The following is a 22835-nucleotide window of genomic DNA, read 5'->3' as shown; positions in this document are numbered from 1 at the left end:
TTATTACAAATTTATAACAATACGATATTGTACATATGCCTAGCATTATGAGAATTAGCTAATGAAAACCGAGGGGTATTTCCTTAGCTGTTTGACAAATCCTTGCACAGATAATTATATTCAGATGTACTCTCATGTACGATGGTATATCATTACTGAGTAGTAAGGAAATCTGTTATAGTTGAATGTTTGGATTTCTCAGTCCCGCCAGGATTTCGCGATTTTGCGATCGCAGAAATGAACGCAAAATCAAGCGAACTAGCGATTTTTCAAAATTGCCACAGATTTTCACCGAGATGCGTCATGTGACGTCTTCATTATGCGCATTCACGTGCGTCGAACGTGAGTACAACTAAAAGGACTCGTTTGCATCACTTTGAAAGACCGCGCAAAACTTTTCCGTGCAATTCAAGTAGTTTTCCGTGCAAAGTCGCACCGCAAACTTTGGGGGGAAAATCCGCAGCAAAATCGAATCGTTTTGGCCACGACAATCGCAAAAAAAGAAACTCTTGTAGAGACTGATTTCTAGCTATGCTTCGCTTAATATTCAGAGAAGCCAACTGTTACATTTAAGAACACTGAAACACTTTTGTTTGTGGAGAGAACTTCCAGTAAACTTCCTCTCCAAGTGAACGGACCTTTCTATACAACCTCAATCCTAAGTGTTCCTCTCTTTTCCTCATTGTGCTGAAGCATCAAGGTCAAGCTTTTATTCCCATATTCGCCAAAGGAGTTAGCTTATGGCTAACCATTGCAACAATAATACGTTTTATCGCCTTTACCTTCATATTTGTGCCGCTAACTCTCAAAAAAAAGAACTTGTAGCCTTTGTTGAGTTTTGTTTTAACAGCTAATGAATTCATTTGGACCAGGTGATCAACATCTCCAAACGTAAAGGTCGGCAAATCTTCTAGGAAAGAAGTGAAAACACGTGGCGGCCATAGTTGCGTTTACCCAACTATGACGACTTCCGCTTAGCGAATGCGGAAGTGTGAAAAGTGTCCATAGGAAACAAGTAGGTAGGGCTGTGGCCTGTTTCGGTGATAAAAAAAAAAAAGAAAGGAGGTGCTGTTAGTAATTAAGTAGCACTCACTTTTGCTTGGTGCACATCTAGGGAAGTTTAAAACTAGCTCGCTAACATCGTTTGTACATTTCCTTCAAAAGCACACCCTCCAGAAATGTATTGTTCATCTGTATTTTTAACTCAACAACATCCCGTGATCAGCTATCAAAAAAAAACACCTCTGAATGTGAGTGAGGGAAACTGAACTGAGTGTTCGTATGATTAATATTTTCCTTTCAGTCATAAAAGTGTAAAGATTAGAATAGAAAAAGAGTTCGCTTTATTGTCAGGAGACAATAATATTGTCAGATCTCGACGATGCTGCAGCAACTGGCCGTACTTTCTGGGTGGGTGGGGCATACACTCTCTCCCCTGTCAATCACAGTGACACTAGCCTATCTGTGAGCTCATGTATGTGAAAGAGGCCGGATAGTCGACAGTCAGTGATGCAGCATGAGTAGCAGGTCGAAAAGATGCGCTTGTCTAAGAGACAGCTGGTAGCTTCATACGATAGCGTAGAGCTGGATGGTGAGCGTGACAGGACCGGGTGAGAAAATGTCCATTTAAACGAGAAACCCCATAAACGGATGACATAAGAACAGTTCTTTCTAGGAAATGAATATTTGTTGGACCTGCTCAGTCTAGCCCAGCCTAGCCTAGCCTAGCAAATTGCTGGTTTTATAGCCATACGTTTGATGTATGTTCAAATCCACAATCAGCGTACAGCAGCAGAATGTTCAAGGCTCCTTTTGATTGCCCCTGATTGTGTGTTCTGGCTCAGAACCCGGCTCCGTCCTTGCGTGCGGCCGTTTCATGCAACGACGTTCATCAACCACACGCCATTTCCACATGCGTCGACTGGGGCTCTAATATCAAAATATGACTGATGGATCTCAGGATAAGAGCTGCCTGTTTGTGTAGCCTGCATAACATGAGGAACACACACACACACACACACATATCTCTGCACATCTCCCTTCACGGCCGGCTGGTCTCTCTCATAAATCTCACCCCCCAAAAAGAATTAGCAGAAACAATTTAAGCAGAGACGGGTTTTATTTTATCATTTGTCACGGCGCCCCCTCCCCGTAAGGCCGAGGCAGACCCCTGCAGTGATAAATTTGCCTGTCACCCCGCCGAGGCAGCAGGGATATGAGCATGTGTAATAATGTAAAAATAATTACCCTGGGGAGAGACACGTCGACTCGGATAACCCCGCCGGAGCCTTCCAGCAGACTCAGCCTGCATCTCAGTGCAGAAAGAAAAAAAGGTTCATTTGAATGACACCAGTTACTCAGATTCTCTGGAGAAGAAGATCCAGAGATGCTCACTATGGCCTTTATTATACCTGACTGGCTAAATCCACTCGAGCTCTGATCTAAAGTGTCTCAGATGTTGAACGAGGCTTGTTTACCAAACCACTTGTCGATCTGTTTTTTTTTTTGTTTTTTTTTAAACTGAAAGCTCATTATCAGGCCTTGAATGATCTCATGAATTTTGTAAATTGCGGGAATCGTTCTATAACGAGCACCTACTTCCATCAGAGTAACTGCGTGAAATTACATATTACACATTAAAATGAAAATTTAATAGGTATTAAATTAGTGAATATGGCTATACATTTTAGGCTAGTGTGGCTAGTTTATTTTTAATCTGGTGAATATTTGTTTGCTTCTAATGAGCAATACTACCACGAATAATAAGAAGAAGAAGACAAAGAAATCTGGATGTAGACAACATGGACAAATGAAAAAAACAATTATAGAGACAGATGCGCTAATGCAAACACATGAATGATAAAATGGGAAAACGTTAATAAAGCATAATCACAATGTAGCTATGGGTCACAGATGCTGATCTTTTGCTAATCCATAGAGAAATCCAAAGGCGTAAAAACAAGAAAAAGGTGCTTAAAATTTAGCACTAGTGTTAAAAACACCACTTTGGCAACAAAGCCACCCCACGCACATTAGCATACATGCGTTCAATTTGCGAAGTAGCAACCGGATTAGCAATATTATGGAGCCAGTTACACTTAGAGAAGATATCTAAGATATCCTGGATCTGTTAAAATGGATAACACACAGGGATAACTCACTCACAAGGCAGGAGATGTTGCTAAACTGGGGCTAAATGCTAACAGAAACAACCCGATGTTGAACTAGCTTACACTACAAAGATACATCGGTATAGAGAATGTGACTGAAACAAAAATGTATTTGAAGGACAACAAACACACTCTCACTGGCTGAAAACAACAACAACAAAAAAAAACGTATTGTAGTTCTGTAGTCGTTCTTGCGCAAGAATGCTAAGCTGCTGCTAAGTTGTTTTTGTTTACCACGGCGAAACAGGTCTTACGCCTGAAGTGACGTAGCATTAAAATTGCATTTAACTTGCAAACTCCTTCGTCCATCTCCGTTCTGGAGGCCTCGCAGGATTCTCAAGAATCCAGATGTTCTGCGGATGAGCGTCGGCGCGTGGTTGGGGACGAAACGATCGTTTGTTACATCCCCTGTTTATTGCATTAATTAGACAATAGCAAATGACTCCACGTCTGTTTTTCTTCTCCCTCTATTCCTCATTGGCTGCGTCCAAATTGCTCTGACTTAACAATTACACTTAATCGATCACAGAATAAATGACACATGGAAGATGAATAGGCAGCAGATTGGTCAGGCCTGGATACCTCGATTTTGGCTGGCGGGCTGGGATTTATTCTAGATTATGTTTGCTTTTCTTTGTCTCTCTCTCTCTCGCTCTCTCTCGCTCTCTCTCTGTCTCTTTCTGTTGCTCATCTCACTTTAGAAATCCGGACGCTTTGGTTAAATGTGGCTTTTATTGTAGTGCGCCAACAGATAAGTGTGCACTTACGAGTTAAGGCTAAGTGACAGCATCCTCCAGTCGATGTAAATCTAAAAAGGAAATACACGTCTCAGTGTGGCTTAAGTGTAAACTAATATGCAGGCTTTTAGTCCAGCCTCTGTCTCCGATCTCTCAGTGTGTGTGTGTGTGTGAGGGTGTGGAGGGCGTGTGGCCCCACAAAGCCGGTCTGATTTACGAAGTGGCTTTGGGATTAATATTGCTCGCCCCACTTGTTTATGGTTCCTCTCACATACGTGCTCCTGAGACAGTATTTTAGCCGAGAGCGCGCGTCTCAGCCTGGCAGGGGGGAAAAAATGGATCTAGATCAAAATCTTCACCCTGCCAAGGCCACTACAGCTGTCTTCAAAAGGGATGATTCGAAGCCTTGGGATGACACACAATATACCGTTCTTCCCCCGGATCGGCCCTAGGAAGCATCTCCCGCAGCCATATTTCACAATCTAATCAGCCCGTTGCTCGAGTGCTAGAGGTGAAGAATGCAAGGACAGAGCAAGCATTTCCACTGTCAACATCATCATCATCATCACGTCCCAGGTGCCGTCAGACGGCTGCTCCGTGGGGAATTTGTGTGTACGCGTAGAGCAGGATATTGGCAAAAAAAAAGAAGTCGTGATTGAGAACTTGTTTGATTATTTGCACAGAGGGATTACCGAGACTGAGAGATTACGGGGTGAAAGGATGGGTAAATGAGAGGAAGAGCTGAGAGGACGGCGAAAGAATGCTCGATTAATCATGGAAGCTGAGAATTGCAGATTGTCTAAAAGAAAAAAAAACGAAGGAGAGAATTTAGAGTTCGAATGCCAAAGAGACCAGATAGCGATGTGAACAAGTAGGAGGCGGAAAAGAGAGAGAGAGAGAGAGATGCAGACAAAAGGAGAGTGAGTGACACGGTGTAGTGACAGCTGAACAAAAGGGAAGCAGGAATAGGTAGATGTTGTAATGATAGACAGTATGCATGAAAAAAGAAAGCACGAGAGACAGGGAGAGAGAGAGAGAGAGAGAGAGAGAAAGAGAGAGAGAGAAATAGCAAGAATGGTGCAGGATGGTTTCCCAGACAAAAGACGAGCAGGATGAAATACAGGGTGAATAATGAGGGGTCGTAGTGGGGTAAAAAAAAAAACACTCACGTGTCTAATGTGGATGCACAGCCATCATTTTGAATGACTTACCCCTCCCTCCGAGCCCCGGGGGTCTGTTTTGGCATTCAGCAGCCATGTTGTGGGGCATTTAGTCTGTCAGGACCCCGATACCCTCACGGCTCTCATTAAAAATCCGACAGACCTGCAGCCGAGCTTACGTTACCTGCCTATAGCCTCCGGGTCCGTACGCTAACACGCAATACCCCCCCGGGGGCCGGAGGAGAGGGGCATTGTGGGGCAGAGGAACAGAGATCTGGGTAGGAATGATGGACAGAGAGAATTTCAGTCTTCCCGGCTGTTCTAACACAGTGTCATCGTCTCCCTTCGTGATGAGAGAGAGAGAGAGGAAAACTGACCAATTTAACAGCAGACACCTTGAATACAGGTCGGTCTCTCACTCCTCTCCTCCTTCCGATCCTTCCATTTTATATCCATCTTTCTTTATCATGTTTCTTTTATTTCCCTGGAACAGCTCGACGTGAAGTGTATTTTATATTTATTAATTAGGCAATGGCACGTCATACTTTTTTTTCCTCTGTGTGTGTGTGTGTGTGTGTGTGTGTGTTGCTCATAGTAGCAAGCTCTGATGTTCGGATGCACGTGCTGAAGTGGCTATAATGGCCTCCTGCATTCACCCATGACAGGTTAAACTCTTAACGAAGGCCTTTATGACACACCGTGCAGGGGGAACCCACACACGCACCTGTAGGGTGTAACGGGGAGGATGTACTACACCGTGGAGCGCGACGGAGCAGGACGGAAAGTCCCTCTTTGAGAAGCGTTAACCTCTTCGGACGTACTTTTCCTTCGTGTTCTGTAAATTAGCTTTAAGCATCGTATATACGCAAATCTCAGCTAGTACGCCAACGTAAACACTGACCTCTCAGCTAGACGTATTCATACACCAGTTAGTTCCCTACTCTGATTGGTCGAACAGCGTTCCCAGAGTGCTCATATTTAGTATAACCGCACTGGGACGTTTCACTAGGTACAGTGTACACGTACAGTTCCACTTCCTAGTTTCGGAACGGCTAGTGCGGTAGAATCCGTGACATCATCAGCAGACTTAAAATATGATGATGATAAGGATTGTTGAATTCGACCTGAATTTTACCAGAAGCACCTTTAACGGGAATGTACAATGCAAATAAATATGAGCTAGCTAGCCCGTAAAACGAGCGTAGCTTCGTCAGGATCTGTTTCCGCTAGCGGGGCAAAAACATCCGATACGTGATATTTATTTCTTGTTCGCAGAACCGTTAAATAAAAGCAACATGGCCGTCTCAGTCTTGCAGTTATACAGCGTGCCGGCTGTGATTCGGCCCTAGCTAATATGCTCAGTATACCCGCACTCTTTCTCTTTTCTTAAGTATATTTTCATCTTTCGTATTGCGTCTCAAAATATCACCACGTGCGTCACAAACATGTCTAAATCTGTAACGGATCAATAATTAATAAACAAATCAGTAGAGCAAGAAAGGACAGAGTGCTCGCTTTTTTTTTTTATTTATAGGTTTATTTTGTTGTAATATTTTATATTTAGATTATATTTACATCCGTCTTATTACATTATAAGACCCACGTTGACAAACTGAAGCTTGCTGGCCTGGTCCAATACCTCTCACTGTAAAGAAGAAAAATCATTCAATTTCTGATAGAGTTAAAGCACTGCAGGTTATAGATGACATCCCGACACGCCTAACGTGCATTACGACAAATCGAACGAGATGGGGGTGAACGGAAATAAAAGGAGTGATGGAAAGGAGAGGTACACGCACGCGCTCCGTCAGATCATCAGGCATGCACGACACCGATAGCTCTCATTAATGTTTTAAGCTTAATAAGTCACTTCTCACCCACACACACACACACACACTCGCTCAAACTCCGCCATATGTTCACCTTCACGTCTCTATCCGCTCTCCCTGTGGAACCCCGTCATGATGTCGATTCGTTATTTCACCTCAGTGCCGTCGCCATGTTGTCACGTTTAAGACGAAGAGAGATCCCAGCTTTCCAGGCGTGTTTCTAATTTCCCTCCGCGTCCGCGATAGATCTAGTTTAGCTGTACGAGCTGGTCTCTTTAATGCTTTAACTTTACAACAACGCTAATGCATTGTAGCTGAAGCAACATTTCGACATTCTTATTAATCTACGTACTAATCTAGTGAAACCTACCTGGTTAGAGGTCTAAACACACTAAGCGCTGTTGAATTCTTCATTCTGATTGGTCGGAAGGTGTCGATTCGTTTTCTCTAACAGCCGCTCTGACAGATCACAGGTTTCTATCAACGCCCTCGTTCGAATACCTTAGCGTTTCTATAGCAACAGCTCATTCACAGGGACTCGTACGGTGGACGCGCCACGTAATTTAATTCTGACCAACGGATTAAATTTGTTGTTGTTAAACGAAGAAAAATGTAGATAAGGTACGTGGTTGTGAAATGTTCTGCGGGGAGACGTGTATCGAACGTTCAGGGAAGGAGTCTCCAGTGTCAGTGCTTTGCGATATTCCGAGCTAACTCGGTTTCTGACGACTGGGGACAACGTGGACGCCTGGTGACAGAACGGCTGTTTATAGCGGCTTTAACGTGAGTGAGAACGGGAACTGACGTTAAATGTAACTATAACTGGACAAAAAGTACGTTGTGTCATTTGTCAGTTAATAAAAAAATGTTATATTTGGTAAATTGCTTCGGTGTAAGAGGAATTAAACGCTTCAGGGTGTGCTGTTATTGGAAAGTAATAGACTTTGGTGTGGTTACAGTAGCTCTGATTCATCACACCATCCTGTCATTGATTATTTTCCGGAAATAGCATGCCATTTCATCTCTCTCTCTCTCTCTCTCTCTTTCTCTCTTCTCCAGTCGTCCTGGTATCCTAAATGCCGGCGAGGCGAGTTATCCTTGGCTAGCGGACTCCTGGCCGGCCACCAGCATGCCTGTTAACAGCAGCTCCGGAGGACCCAGCGACCTCGGTAACTTCGGACGTGGAGGTGATTTACTGCATGTCCTGAATATCTGAATCCCACATTATCACATCATATAGTTACCCAAAAGGCATCCAAAAATTTGTTAAGAAGAGCTTATGTACAGTAGGTGTCATGTAGCCCTAAGAACACTGAAACCCACCACCTCTCCTACATCTCGTTCGTATTCATGATGGACTTATGTAGGAATGATATAGCCCTATGCGTTGCTGTATATTATGGCATCTGAAATTAGAACCATTAACCCTCATGCGTCTTGTCGTGTGTTATAAACTGCTTATGCAGGTTTTATGTGTCCAGCATTTATGAAACCCAACAGTTCTCCTACTCCTAATCTCCATAGTTGTCATGAAGGGCGTATGTACTGTAGGTGTCCTGTAGGCCTATAAACTCGGTCTCAAAGTAGCATTATTTTATATTGTGTAAACTGAATCCAACAGTGCTAACTGTCCCACATCTAATCATCTGGGGATTCGCTACGGGTTGCCGTTTGGCGTGGTTAATTATATACCTCTTTTTTTTACCTCTATTCTTTAATCAAACACTGAATCAAACATATTTGAATCACATTGCCAGCATGAAATAGATAGATAGATGGATGGATGGATGGATAGATGGATGGATGGATGGATGGATCGATCCACGATGGATGGATTAGGAATAAATAATAAAACAAACAAACAAATATATATGGGATATAAAGTGAGGAATATTCTGCTATAGGCAGCTACCAAAATGTTCCACTAAAGAAATTAAGATAGATAGATTGATAGTTCCATGATGGATGGATGGATGGATGGATTAGGAATAAATAATAAAACAAATAAATGTATATATGGAATAAAAAAATGAGGAATATACTGCTTTACTGCTTAGCTTACCAGATCCACTAAAGATAGATAGATAGATAGATAGATAGATAGAGAACAGGAACAAAAAAATCCCCTTCACTTTATGAATATGCGAAGTGGAACTTGCATATTCCAATATCGGAACTAATGTTGCATCGCCTTCATTTGCATACTAGAATATGATAGGCTGTTGTATTTTATGATGCAATAACCTTTTTTTTTGTCATTTATTTCTTTAAAGGATGCAGCAAAACACTGACAATTATTGAACTTTTTCCAGCCTGCACACTCAGTAAATGAAATGATTAAAACACTGGCTGGATGATAGTAAGATGTATACCTATATGCATATGGCCTGCTTTTTGTTTGAATACACATTTATACATCACAGCATCGAGACAGTCCCATCGGGGCACCCGGTAGTGTGCTGTCAGACGGAGAGTAATGGAGAGCACTCCATCACTCTGCATAGAGAGAGATAGAGAGAGATAGAGAGAGGGAGAGAGAGAGAAGAAGGAGTACAGAGAGAGTGTGGAAACGATGGTCCCGAGACGGGCAGCGAGTCGTGAAGGACAGGCGCAGCTTGAGAGGCGCAGATGCGGACGCTTCTGCCGTGACTGTACATCATCTCCCCTTCAGTGGGCTTACAGACACACACACACTCTCACACACACACACACACACACACACACACACACACACATTATTCCTCCTCAGGTAGGGAGCGAATCAAAACAGTGCATCAAAGGAAAAAAGGAAGAAAAAGAAAACAGAAATAAACAGATATAAGGAAAATGTGTTGTATTGAATTGAGTTGTGACTTAAGTTATTCATAAGGCTATATAACACCTACATAACCCCTTCATGACAATTGACAGATAGCAACTGGCATAAACCTACATAGATATTTATAAAAGCTTACTGTATTCCAACAGGTGTCATCACTCACAAAGACTGCTTTTGTCAGACGTTTGTTGACATAACGTTGCATTATAACAGTATGTCACAACACTTTACTTAAGAGCAGTATACATAGGACTACATAACACCTTCATAAGCCCTTTGTGAGAAGTGACAAGAGGTAAGACAGGTAGTGCCACTTGTGATTTCAGATATCACAATGTATCACAGATAAGTGTAGTGTTCATAAGGCTGTCTCAAACATATATAAGCCCTTCATGACTGACATACGTAAACTTCTATTAACATTTATAAAGGCTTACTGTACGTTGCCGTAATAAATAAAGACAACAGCTTAAAATGCCCTAAACTTTAATAAAGACTAAGGCAACAATTTGTATGAATCCTGTATTCATACTGCATAATATAAAGCATTTATAGTATGTCATACAGCATACATTACTCTATGATGAATTATAACGCCTGGGACTAGTTGTCATAAAGAACTGATGTAGGTGGTATTTAGCCCTATTAACACTGTCCTACAATGTTGCCATGTATTATATCTGTAATCAGAAGCAGCACAAACTGTCTCTTGTCTTGTCACATGTTATAAAGGCCTTATGCAGGTTTTATGTAGCACTAAGTGTTGACTTACAGTATACAGTGAAATCTGAAATCACGTGTCACTACCTATATTGCATCTCATTACTTCTTATAAAGAGGTAAAGTAAAGTGTCATTGTATACGGTGAGTCACTTGTCATAAAGGTCTTATGTAGGTTTTATGTCACCCTAAGAACACCACCGTTAAGTAGACTGTTGCACCTTATGCTGTGAAAACCAAAGTCACAAGTGCCACTACCTATCTTGCATCTCATTACGTATTATAAACAACTAAAGTAAAGTGTCCGGGTACTCTATATTGTGAGTCACTTGTCATAAACAGCTTGTGCAGGTTTCATGTAGCCCTATGAACACTGCCCTTAGGTAAAGTGTTGTCTTATACAGCGAAATCTTATCTTATGCTGTAAAAACTGAACTCACCAAACCAAACGGTACCGCTGAAAGTTCCACTGCCTCTCTTAGATCTCATGACTTGTTATAAAGGCCGAAAGTAAGTAGTCACTTGACATAAAGGGCTTATGCAGGGTTTATGTAGCCCTATAACCACTGCGATTATTTGAAGTGTTGCCTTATACAGTGAAATCCGAAATCACACGTCCCACTACCTATTTAACGCCTATTTCTTTTCATTACTTGTTATAAAGGGCTTATGCAGGGTTTATGTAGCCCTATGAACACTGCCATTAATTAAAGTGTTGCTTTATACAAACCCGAAATCACATTTAATGCCTATTTTATGTCTTCTCATTACTTGTTATAAAGAGCTAAAGTAGCTAGTCACATTTCATAAATGCAGGTTTTATGTAGCCCTATAAACACTATCCTAAAGTAAAGGGTTACTGTAGTGTATATCGGGGCATCTGCCACAAAGATATTGCAATAGCTCTTCTTCTCCTTTCTTTATTAACTATTTCATCTCTCTGTCTCTCTCTCTTTCTCCCTCTGTTTTCCAGACGTCATGCCTGCCGGTCAGACGGATAAAACAGGTACCATGATGTCTGACGGCGCCATCTACAGCAGCATCGACTTCACGACTAAGGCAGGATTTGGCAGCGCGAGCCCGGCGTCGCAGGCCACTCCGTACGCCACCACGCAGATCCTCCACTCCAACAGCATCCACGAGCTGGCGGTGGATCTGCCCGAGGCCCAGTGGAAGAGCTCGCTGCAGGCCAAACAGGAAATGACCAACCTGGGCTACTCACTACCCGATAAGACCTCCTGCAACAACAGTGAGTGGCGGTAGAGAGAGAGAGAGAGCCATGAGTGTGTTCGTTTTTGTGTTGAGATATATATGTGTGTGTGTGTGTTGTGTGTAATCAGCTTGGTCTGGTGTAATGAGGCCAATTTCTGAAATGAGGCCAATTTTTCTCTCTGGAGATCACCTCCAATGTCAAGTTTAGCTTTTGTATCCGTGATCGTTTGGAAGTCTGACAAACGCCTAATAAGGCTAACATTTAGAAATCCATCGAGGAAGAAACTGCGTTAGATTACAGTAAAGCGTTTTTTAAAATTTTTTTTTTGTCCTTTACTTACTAAATGACTAGATCCCATCTGTACTCTAGTACTGCAGAAGCCCTGTCCTACATGTATTTATTTATTTATTTATTTTTTACACTTTCTTCTTAAACACAACTCGTCTAATTAAGCTAAACTAATTAACCGGACGCCTCGAGTCAACATCGGTGCGTTCGAGCAGGAAATACAATAAACGCACACAACGACAGATCGAGGATTTGTGTTGCACCGCTTCATTTTAAACCTGCTCTTGCTATCTTAATCTGTAATTAAAGCCTTAATTACCTGTGAGTGATTCTGATCGTCTGTCGTGATGGACTCGCACGTCAGGGATTTTATACTTCTATTTCTTCACTCCATAAATAAAAACAAAACACACACACACACGGTCATTACACAGTCATCCGTCTAATACGTATACATTACTGTAAAGCTCGTATTAGGATTAAATTAAGGGTTAAATGTAATCCTGAGCGTTTTATTCTTTATAAGAGGTTTTAAAGTGTGTTAATATACAACCTTTGATTTAATCCAGATTAAAGCTGTATATTTGTTGGTGCAACTTTGTTTAGAATAAATGTTAAACATATAATAAGGAATAATATATAAACAAACAAACAAACAAATAAATGTGTAACATCTGCACAAAGGTTTCGTAAAAGACTCATGAAAGATTTTAGTGTATAATATTTAGCATATTTTTAATATACATAATTGTTTTTGTTTTTTTTAATAATTCCTATAGATTTTGTTTTTTGGAACGTTTCCTCTTTCTGTGCGTAATGAAATTTTGTTATTTATTTAATCTCGATCCTTAGTTCAGTTTGGAGTCTAATACCATGGTGCACGTCGGATATCTAAGTGTTTCAGTAATTGTTTGATGAATTTGATTGATGAATTCTATTGTTTTATAGAACGTCTAGACATAGATTTCCGTCTGAATAAGATATCTAGAGTTGGGTAAAAGTGTAGCGTGTAGTTGTGTGTGTGTGTGTGTGTGTGTGTGTGTGTGTGTGTGTGTGGCACGGGGCTGTCGCTCTAACTGCACGTTCTGCATGCGCTTGTGCTTGTCTTGCCTTTCACCTGACCCCACTGTTTTTGACCTTCGACCCCACTAGCACTCCTTTTCATTCCCGACTACCGATTGGCTGACGGATTGTGCAATAGAATGCCACACAACCAATCACAGGATTTCAGCACCACCAGTTCCCACAATAGCTCAGAGCGGAGCGGCAGTCTGTCAGGTTGGTATCTCACTGCTCCGGGATCCACAGTCACTACTGTACCTCCTCCTTCCTCCAACTCCATCCTAACTGCTCCATCATCTCCATCATCTCCTCCCTTTACTACAGGTCCGTCCTGCTTCTCACGCTCAGTCACTCAGTCGAACCCACTCTGAGTGCAGGAGGAAGCTGTGTAACTTAGGAACACGCTCACTTTAGCATTGCAGGAGAACTTGTAAGGGAAAGTGAGCGAATGTGTCAATAGGGAGGGAAGAACGCGAATGAGTGAGTAAATGAGTAACTAGCGAAGGAGGGAAGCGAGGAAGGAATGGAGTGGGAAAGTAAGTACATAAGAAAGGACTGGTATTAGAAAGAAAGGAAGGAACCGAGTAAATAAATAAATAACGAAGGATGGAAAAAGGAGAGGGAGGAAGGAAGAAAATAAATAGGTAAGAAAGAACAGGAGAAGGAAAGAAGAGGAAAGAAGAGCAAAAAAAAAGTACGTTGGAATGGAAATTGGGTAAAAATGGTAAGAAATAAGGAAAGAAGAAGGAACGGTAGAAATGGGGAAGGACTTAAGCATGGAGAGAAAGAAGGAGGGGATTGAGGAAGGAAAGATGGAAGGAAGGAGAGAATGAAAGAGGGAAGGCTTAAGGAAGGATGCATAGAAGGAAGGAATTAAGGAAGGAAGTGGAAGTAGGTGAGAACATAAGTGACAGTGACACGACTGAAAGCGTTAACACAATAAAGACACTGTAAAGATGCAGCGAGAAGAAAAAAAGTGACATTTCCCAACTGGCCGTGTGATTTATTGATGAACTAACTGTTCGGATGATCCATTACTCAATGCATTGATGGATAAAGTGTCTGCATGCGTCACCGAACTGAGCGCTGAGGAAAACTGATATTAACACTGACGTCTGCTTTCTCTAATCACGCTCCTGCACCGTGCACACGGCTTCTCTTCTTTCCTCTCTCTCTCGAAGTGAATAAGACGAGCAAAAAAAACCAAACAAACCCAAAGAGCGTAAACTCCTCAGTCCTGAAGATGTCTGAAAACATAAAGTTACAGCTTCGCCTCCGACTCTTACCGTACAAAGCTCTGACACTGGAGACTCCTTCCATGAGTGTAATAATATCTCCTCACAGAAAGCTTCACCATATCGACAATTTCACTTCGTTTCCTGTGACAGTTTGCCTCCATTTACGTGTAGCATCTGTACTTGTGCTGTTACTACACTGAACGCTAATTAACACCTTCTGACCAATCAGAATCCAGAGTTCAGCAGCGCTGTGGTGTAATCGATTCGAATAGCTATCCGAAATTCAAACTGACTCTCGTTCCCGGCGCTGTCATCCTTCAACGCTGAAACCACCACTCAGAAACTTTAGTCATGGCAAAGATTAAATGTCGTGGAATCGTAGGACACACCCCTAAATTAGGACTCCGGTGTAAATTTAGATACAACTCAAGACAAAGAAGTGCATTTATCTTTGTTTTTGTGTATATATATATATATATATAAATGGTAGAATGTGAACATGAATGACGGATTTGGATAAAGTCTGCGATCGTGAATGACTGTCATCTAAACAGATCTGTAATAACATGCATCATTTTACGGTCCATGATGTTATTATCTTGTGCCTTGGTGGTATTTTCAAGATAAATGCTCTTATATGAAATTAGATGGAAAGGAGTCAGAAAACGCAGTGGTGTATATCGTTACGCCCTGCGTTATTGAAAGATTGAGAGCGCTTGCGCCTCAGGAGAACCAATTTGGTCCGTTTACTGTAGAAGTCTGTGCAGAGAAGATATCTCTTCCCCCTGTTTCGGTTTCAGACGGCTTAGAGAGAGAGCGAGAGAGCGAGAGAGAGAGAGAGAGAGAGAGAGCTACTGGGCTGAAAACTACAAGATTGAGAGGATAGCTGAGGCATGCATTTGCATTTACAAAGCGTCGAGGCCATAGGGCAAGTTGCTCTTGATTGTTTCCTGAGCTAACACGTGCGCTCGGTTTGTTCGCCCCGGGACATTTCACATTGCTATCGCAAATAATTAGGAGATACGTGGCTCTGCAAAACTCGTAACGGAGGAAATTTTAATTGTGGACACGGGCGTCGTGCGGGCGGATTGCGATTTCGATAAGAAAGGCACGGCAGAGCGGAGTGATGTCAGAAGTAGGACATATCTCCGAAAAAAATGATGAATATTTTGAAAGAGGGATAATTATTCTTATAGGCCAGCATTTTCATGCACAGCTCCCTGTTTAGATTTGAGGTATTAAGCCAGTAAGTTCAATTCAGTGTAGAGCCATAATATGGCTTAATGGCGAGGAAAACCTGAGAGGATCCAGACTCAAAACGGAGCCCGTGCCCTTCTGAAGTTGATTATTTCCTCACAACAGGATGTCCCGGTGTTTTATTCTTCTTACATCAGAGCGATTTGAAGTTAATAAGGCAAGCGTGTTAAGTTACGGAGAAACCACGAAGCGGAAACTCCAGTGTCTGCTCAGTCTGTTTGCCCCAGGATATTTTACCTGTGCTTTGTCATATAATTAGGAGATTTGTGGATGTGCGAACTAAAACGGAATAAAAATTTAAATTGCAGATCTGTTGTGCAGGTGGATTTACATTTTGATAAGCAAGGTACTGCACGGATATATCTTGCTTTCTTAATCTTAATACCTACAATGGCATTTCAGTGAAAATGTCTCTGTTCCATCTTCTTTTTTCTTTTCTTTTTTTTTTTTACACTGGAATAACGAACCAGTTCTTTAGAACCTGCTGAATAGATAGAACTTGGATAATCCAGGATTAAAATTCCAGGTCCAGTTTCCTAAAAATCCTTCCTATCAAAGGGCTGGATAAGCAACTAGCATGTTGTCAGAATGGCAACTACAAGTTACCTTGTCAAGGGAAAATATTTTAAATATAGTCTGATTTCTCTAGACTATAAAACCGCATAAGTTCATTTGACTCAAAAAGATTAGAGGAAACTAATTACCTCAAAATTTTTAAGTTGATAAAACAAGTTCTTTAAAGCCAAATACGCTTAAATATTAAATTACAACGTTTTAGTTAAATTTTTGTTATAGTTAAGTGTATTTGGCTTAAAGAAATTGGTTTATCAACTTAAAAATTTTGAGGTCATTTTTAGTTTCCTCAAATTTCTTGAGTTAAATGAACTTATCTGGTTTCACAGTGTAGTATTTCTTATTATTATAAGATTACAATAAACCATATATGAGATGATTAAACTTCTAAACTTTCTCAGAAATAGGTTTAATAATGTTCTATTTGGAAATACTCGATAAATTTGCCTATATTCAAGCCATTTCCTCTTGCTAAGATGTCACCGAAGTACTTTTTAATGCTTAACCTGTAAAGATTAGTTCATAACTGTAAATAAAACTCGCAAAGTTAAAGCGATGACGTTTTTTTTTTGTACCGGTGTGTCACGTTACCACTTTTGACTAAAGTCACAGAATGTTTTGGAAATATACGTGATTGGATACACGATTGGACGCAAACGCTAACTCCAACCCTGACCGTAACCTGAATCGTTCAAACTTTTTAATCCGACATGCAAATGAGGATAAATTTGCTTGTCTGAACGTTTAAAACATATTTTTACCTCAAGTAATTATCTAGTATTTCTGCGTTTCTGCCACGGTTATTACCTGGAACCGAGAACGGAGCGCAGAAAGAAAAAGGTTAGAATATCAACTACTTTATTTTGTCCTTATTTTAGCTAAACAAATCAAGTAAGCAATCGTACACAACAAATGTACTGTTTCTTTTTTTTTTTTTCTAAAGACGGAAAGGAAACTCAGTAAGTAGGCCACGGATTCGAAAGCGTGAGTCACGGATTGTTGAAAGAAACAGGAGAGAAAGCGGCGAGGGAGAAAGAAAGCCAGGGAAATAAAAGGAGAGGTGAACACTCAGATGTCAGAACTGCTGAATAGAGCGGATGGATGTGTCTTGTTCTGCTCTTATAGAGTGCTTCCTTGTTGAAATGCATGAAATTCTCAGTTAAAAACGCTTCCGACTCGCAAATGAAGTCTTTCACGGCGCTCTCGTGTTTTGACACGTCGCTCCTGAGTGCCTCCATCTCGATTCAACTCAACTTCGCACTCACGCCAAACTAAAGATCTGTTCTTCGTTTCCAAACACGGCCCTTTGAGTCGCGGCCTGGTGTTTGGCATCGAAAGGCTTCTCGGATAATTCGCTTCCTGCCAACATCGACTGTAATTTCAGAACCGGGCCAAGCTCCTCAGCAGTGTGCTGCTTGCAATATTGATGTTCTCCAGTCAGAGAGAGAGAGAGAGAGAGTGAGAGAGAGAGAGAGAGAGAGAGAGAGAGAGATGTGGAAAGAGGAAGTGAGGCAGTGATTGAGCGATCACGCCCTCTCTCCATTTATTGGCCGGAGCCAAAGTGTCGCCCAGAGGAACGATTAGGAAACTCAATTACTTCCCCCACTCCTCTTCCGCCGCGGCCACTAGCGCCTCCGGCCTGTTGCTATTTTTTTTATTACTAGAATGCTTTATTCATCTTCGTTTGACACCTCCGACTCAACCCTGAACGCCTGTGGAACAATAGCGCTCTGTCAACGAGGAACTCTCGGACAGTGTCGCTCTCTAATAGAGCGCAGCACAAACATCGCCACACCACATGACAAATCTGCTTTTACCTGCTCCGGTTTTTATCTCTTTCTGTTCTTCTCTCCAGGGATGGGAAAAGTACAGAGGAACTGTACTTAAGCAAAAGACAAAATCTTACGCTATATGGCCACAAGTTTGTAGACACCTGACCATCCTGCCCATACAGTATGAGGTTCTTCTCCAAACTGTTACCACAAGGTTTGAAGCCCACAATTGTTTAGAACGTCTTTGTGTGCTGTAGGATTATAATTTCCCTTCACTGGAACTGAGAAACCCAAACCTGTTCCAGCATGACGATGCTCCTGTGCACAAAGCGAGCTCCATGAAGATACGTGTGTTAAGGTTGGAAGAAGGTCGGAGAACTCGCGTGTCCTGCACAGATCCCTGACCTCGACCCCACTGAACACCTTTGGGATGAACTGGAACTGGAGTCTCCTTCACATCCCGACATCAGCGCCTGATCTCAACCTCACTAACGCTCTCGTAGCTGAATGAACACAAATCCACACAGCCACGCCCCAAAACCTAGTGGAAAAGTGGAGAGTGGAGCTTATTATAACAGCAAAGGGGGAATAAATCTGGAATGGGACGTCCAACAAGAACATATGGGTGTGTTGGTCAGGGGTGCACAAATAGAAGTACATTTTGTAGAATCTACAAAAATGTTAGCAAGTGAAAATATCTTGAATATAGTCAAATAGATCTTGTTTCTTATTCTTTATTCACGGACAGTCTTGATAGTTTTAAGCATTTTTTTTTTCTAGAAAGAAGCAGAATTATCTGCATGTACGTAGAACGAGACATTTTAAAGCTTGGAACGAGAACATCAAAATTGTATTTAAAAAAATAATTAAGAAATAAAGAAAATAAATGAGATCATTTTGACCATTTGAGGTATTTTTACTTGCTAAGAAGTCATTTTTTTCGCATTGCTGTTGCGTGAAAGTCAAAAAGTACTGTATCTATCTATTTAAACATACTCAAGTATTCAAGAGTAAAAGTAAATATTATATCTGATCAGAAATTTATCTTCTTATTTCTCATTTTTTTAATGGAGACTTTGGGTGTGTGTGTGTGTGTGTGTTTGGGGGATTGTGAGAGTAAACAAAACATGCCAATGCTTTGAAGGATGTGACCATTTAACGGAGTAATGTTAGTCAATTGCGAATCTGTTTTTAGAGGATTTAAACCTAACATGGTGAACAAATTATATTATAGAATTCAGGCAGTTTTATTGGGGTTATCTCATAGAGTGTGGCAAGTAATAATCTGGAAAGACCTTTGTAATATCACAGTCTAAAACTGGATTTAAAGAGAAGCAAATCAGTAAATGAATCACATGAAAACGAATCACATGTAAATGAATCACATGTAAATGAATCACATGAATATTAATCGCACGAATACGAATCACACGAATATGAATCACATGAAAATGAATCACATGTAAATGAATCACATGAATATGAATCACATGAAAATGAATCACATGTAAATGAATCACATGTAAATATATCATATGAAAATGAATAAATAAATTAAAATGTGAGAAATTAATTTTCTTAATCGGCGTTAGCCATTAGCTAGAATTGTACTCGCTACCTAGCAATTGACATTATAGCTACTGGAATGGATGCTAGCCTGACCTGGTATTAGCAAAGAAACCATGCTAACTTAGTCAAATATCACCAGTTAATGTTAGCAAGTTAGTGAAACTTACCTCAACATGCCATTAGATAGAGTTTATGCCTTTCAGTGAGGTAAAGACAAGTATTTGCTAACTCAAGCATATTGAAACATTTTACTGAGGTAGAGCCAAGACGCTCATCCTCAAGATCAGCACTGTGGCTTATCCATATTCAAATGCACACGCATAGCTATAGCGCGCTAGCTACATCGTGTAGCATGAGAAAGTCACCGCAGATGACGAATTGTCATAATTATTGATCGTTTTGTCTACATTGAGGAACTTGATTGGATTCTTTAAACTGAAACATAAAGAAATTGTACTAGAGCCCGATCGATCGATGTATAGCATGGCCAGATGAGACAAGAAGAGATTTGTAACGAGTACTTTGAAGGTCTAAATAAAAATATAAGACGGGGAAAGTAATGTTTATCCTTGGAAATGTTGGAAATTAGGAGTTTTCGATTTCAGTAATATTTAAGTAAAGTATCAACGTGCCAAAATAATACCGCAAGAAAGTGCAGTTAATGAATAACAATGTACAAGCTGCACGTCATCATGGAATGACTAACAGAAACGTCTAAAGTTTTTGGAAAGAAATCAAAAGCAAAAGAAGTTTTTGGGGTTTTTTTTTAATTTTTTTTTCAGGAGTTAATTTATAGCCAGCGTTCTGGCGTAATATGAAATGTCCGGGTGCAAACCGCAGCGTTCAGCACCGCCCGAAAGCAAACATTTTCATCCACCGAGAGCAAATATAGATCTCTCGCAAGACGAAAAGGCAGAAGATGACAGATTCCAGCTCGGTGCATGTGCTGCTTTTGGATTTGCCTACGTCAGGGAAAGCTATTTTACGCTCGACTAGCGGAGAAACACGCAGAGTTAAGTGGTCACGTGTAGCGCGTTCATCATTTCGCCTAATCGATCCTGCCACCTCTGAAGATCCGAGGCCAGACGTCCAGACGTTCACATTACAAACGGTATTTCTCAGTTCTGATCTTTCTGCCTTGATGTTTCACGTTCGCGTTCGGTCTGTCGTGTGTGTGACGGTACCATGAACGTACAGCTGTGTCGAAATGACACGTGAGCATGCACACGTTATTTTAACGACGTCGTGACGCGTTGTTGCGTGACGATTTGTCGTTGCTGTAGCAAAACATGGCAAAAGAGCTAGCGGCACTAGCGCTCATCGAAAACAGTTCAGCTGAGAAGGTGTGGAGAAGAGCTTGTCCAGTTAATCATTTCTTTAATAAATAAAGGCAAATAACTGACTTCCGTAACAGTATGGCACAGAGCGTTTTATTCCTTTTATACGCCATGTACAAGTGTACAAGTGGTGAAAGATGGAGTTTTTGTCATTCTCTTTGTTGCGCTCTGTTGTCTGTTCTTTTCTTTCTGCTTGCTCGTGTCATGTTCGGAAGGCAGCAGAAATGAAATAAACTGCCACAGACTTCCATTAAAGCTCCAGCCCGAGCTGATGTGCAGAAGGCAGACATATTTCATCCTCCTTTCATGGGAGGTATCGACAGAGGAAAGGAGGACAGGACGCTGTGCAGCCATTTGTCTCTTTGTCTCTCTCCGCCTGTCTATTCTTTATAAACCTCTGAGTTCAATCAGTCGCTCTGAAGCCTCTTTTTCATGCCCGAGCCTCAGGAGTGCTGTTGTGACAGAACGCCGGTGCCTTGAAGTGCAGATAAACTCTGAGTGAGATAAACTAAAAGGGGATGGGGGTCTCCCAGGTGTCACGAGAGGGTGAAATTTGAATTAGCCCTGGGAATTGGAGAAGTGTGTGAAGCTCTGACAGAGCACAAGCACATGCAGATTGTCTGATCGTGTTTTATTCTTCCATTTTGTTTTGTTTTTTTGTTTTTTTTTTTTAAGGTGGAAAAGGAGGGAAGAAGAAAAAGACCAAAGTAGGAGCCAAACCCACGAAGACCAACAGCTCCAACTGGGCAAACGTCCCGTTACCACCTCCTCCTATCCATCCTCTACCAGGCACGGAGCTGGAGCACTACACCACCGAGCACCATGAAGGAGGAGGGTAGGACTGAACGAAAAACCTCCTCTTTTATCTTTATTAACATATATATATATATATATATATATATATAGCCATCTCCAGAATTATTGGCAAACTTGGTCAAAATGTGTTAAAAACGGTTACAGGAATATGTTGTTAATTCACTTAATCTCACATGAACTGCAATTGGAGTACATTTATTCTGGGGTGGGGGAGAACTCACCAATAAACTCGCATCTCACAATTATTGGCACCCCTGCAAGTCCGTTAGAACAGCTATGTATAATGTAGAGTTATAACAGCCATGCACTTTGGGTATTGTAGTCTTTTCTCGCTCAGTTGTATGCCCGTGGTTAAGTGCTCAGTGGTTAAGACATTGGACTACTGACCAGAAGGTCATGAGTTCAAATCTCAGCACCCCCAAGCTGCCTCTGTTGGGCCCTTGAGCAAGGCCCTTACTCATCAACTGCTCAGTTGTATACATGAGATATATGTAAGTCGCTCTGGATAAGGGCGTCTGCCAAATGGTGTAAATGTCAAGGTCAAGATCAGGCTTTTTTTTTTCTTCTGAGATTCGTTTTTAAAATTCGGTAACGTTTGAACGGAAACTCATCTCGTGTCACGATTCCGTCCTGTCGCGTTAAGAGAAGCGGTTGTCGGAGCGGCGCTCAGAAACATCAGGGTGGTTTTACCACTTAAGTCTCTTGCTCGAGAGGTGTGCTTGCCTTTCAACCCCATTAATTTCCATCTCGGAGAGTCATCTAGCTTAATAGGCTATCTGGCAAATGAGGACTCTTCTGCACTGTAAATCTCAGTCGTGTCTTTAACGGCTTCGGATTAAAACTGTTATGTCCTCTGGGCTGTGCACTGACAAATTCTTTTAATGAGCATTGGCTTTATGGTGTGTATTAGTGCAGCATGTAGGAGCTGAGTGTTAGGAAAGGCAGGACGCACTCGTTCTGCTGGGAGGTTGAAAAATAACTAAATGGCGTGAACTCGTTTGCAATATGAAAATATCAGCCTTTTTAGTGCGACTTGAGGAGCCAAAATAAAAATAAATAAATAAATAAATAAATAAACACCTCTTACTGAAGCTCGTGGGAGGGGTTGCCAGGTTTCAGCAAGTCAAAAAGATGGATGGATGGATGGATGTATTGATGAACGAAAGAAAGAAAAAAAGAAAGAAAGTGATTGATCCCAAGGGAATAATAATAATAATAATAATAATAATAATAATAATAATAATAATAATGGCAACCCTGCTCACAGGACATAAAA

At 41.3% G+C, this 22835-nt stretch overlaps 1 protein-coding gene across 1 annotated transcript in view; it reads left to right on the top strand.

The window, feature by feature from the left end:
• robo2 (roundabout, axon guidance receptor, homolog 2 (Drosophila)) overlaps positions 1-22835 on the top strand; it is a 58239-nt gene that overhangs the window by 19236 nt on the left and 16168 nt on the right. The window contains exons 10-12 of the mRNA XM_053647107.1: positions 7956-8083; positions 11408-11683; positions 21419-21578. Of these exons, the coding sequence (XP_053503082.1) occupies positions 7956-8083; positions 11408-11683; positions 21419-21578 (564 nt within the window). The remainder of the gene's footprint in view (positions 1-7955; positions 8084-11407; positions 11684-21418; positions 21579-22835) is intronic.

The sequence above is a fragment of the Ictalurus furcatus genome, chromosome 17 (genome assembly GCF_023375685.1).
Source record: "Ictalurus furcatus strain D&B chromosome 17, Billie_1.0, whole genome shotgun sequence".
NCBI classification, from domain to species: domain Eukaryota; kingdom Metazoa; phylum Chordata; class Actinopteri; order Siluriformes; family Ictaluridae; genus Ictalurus; species Ictalurus furcatus.
Note: the sequence above shows the minus strand (reverse complement) of the source record. Positions and strands in the feature narration are given on the sequence as shown.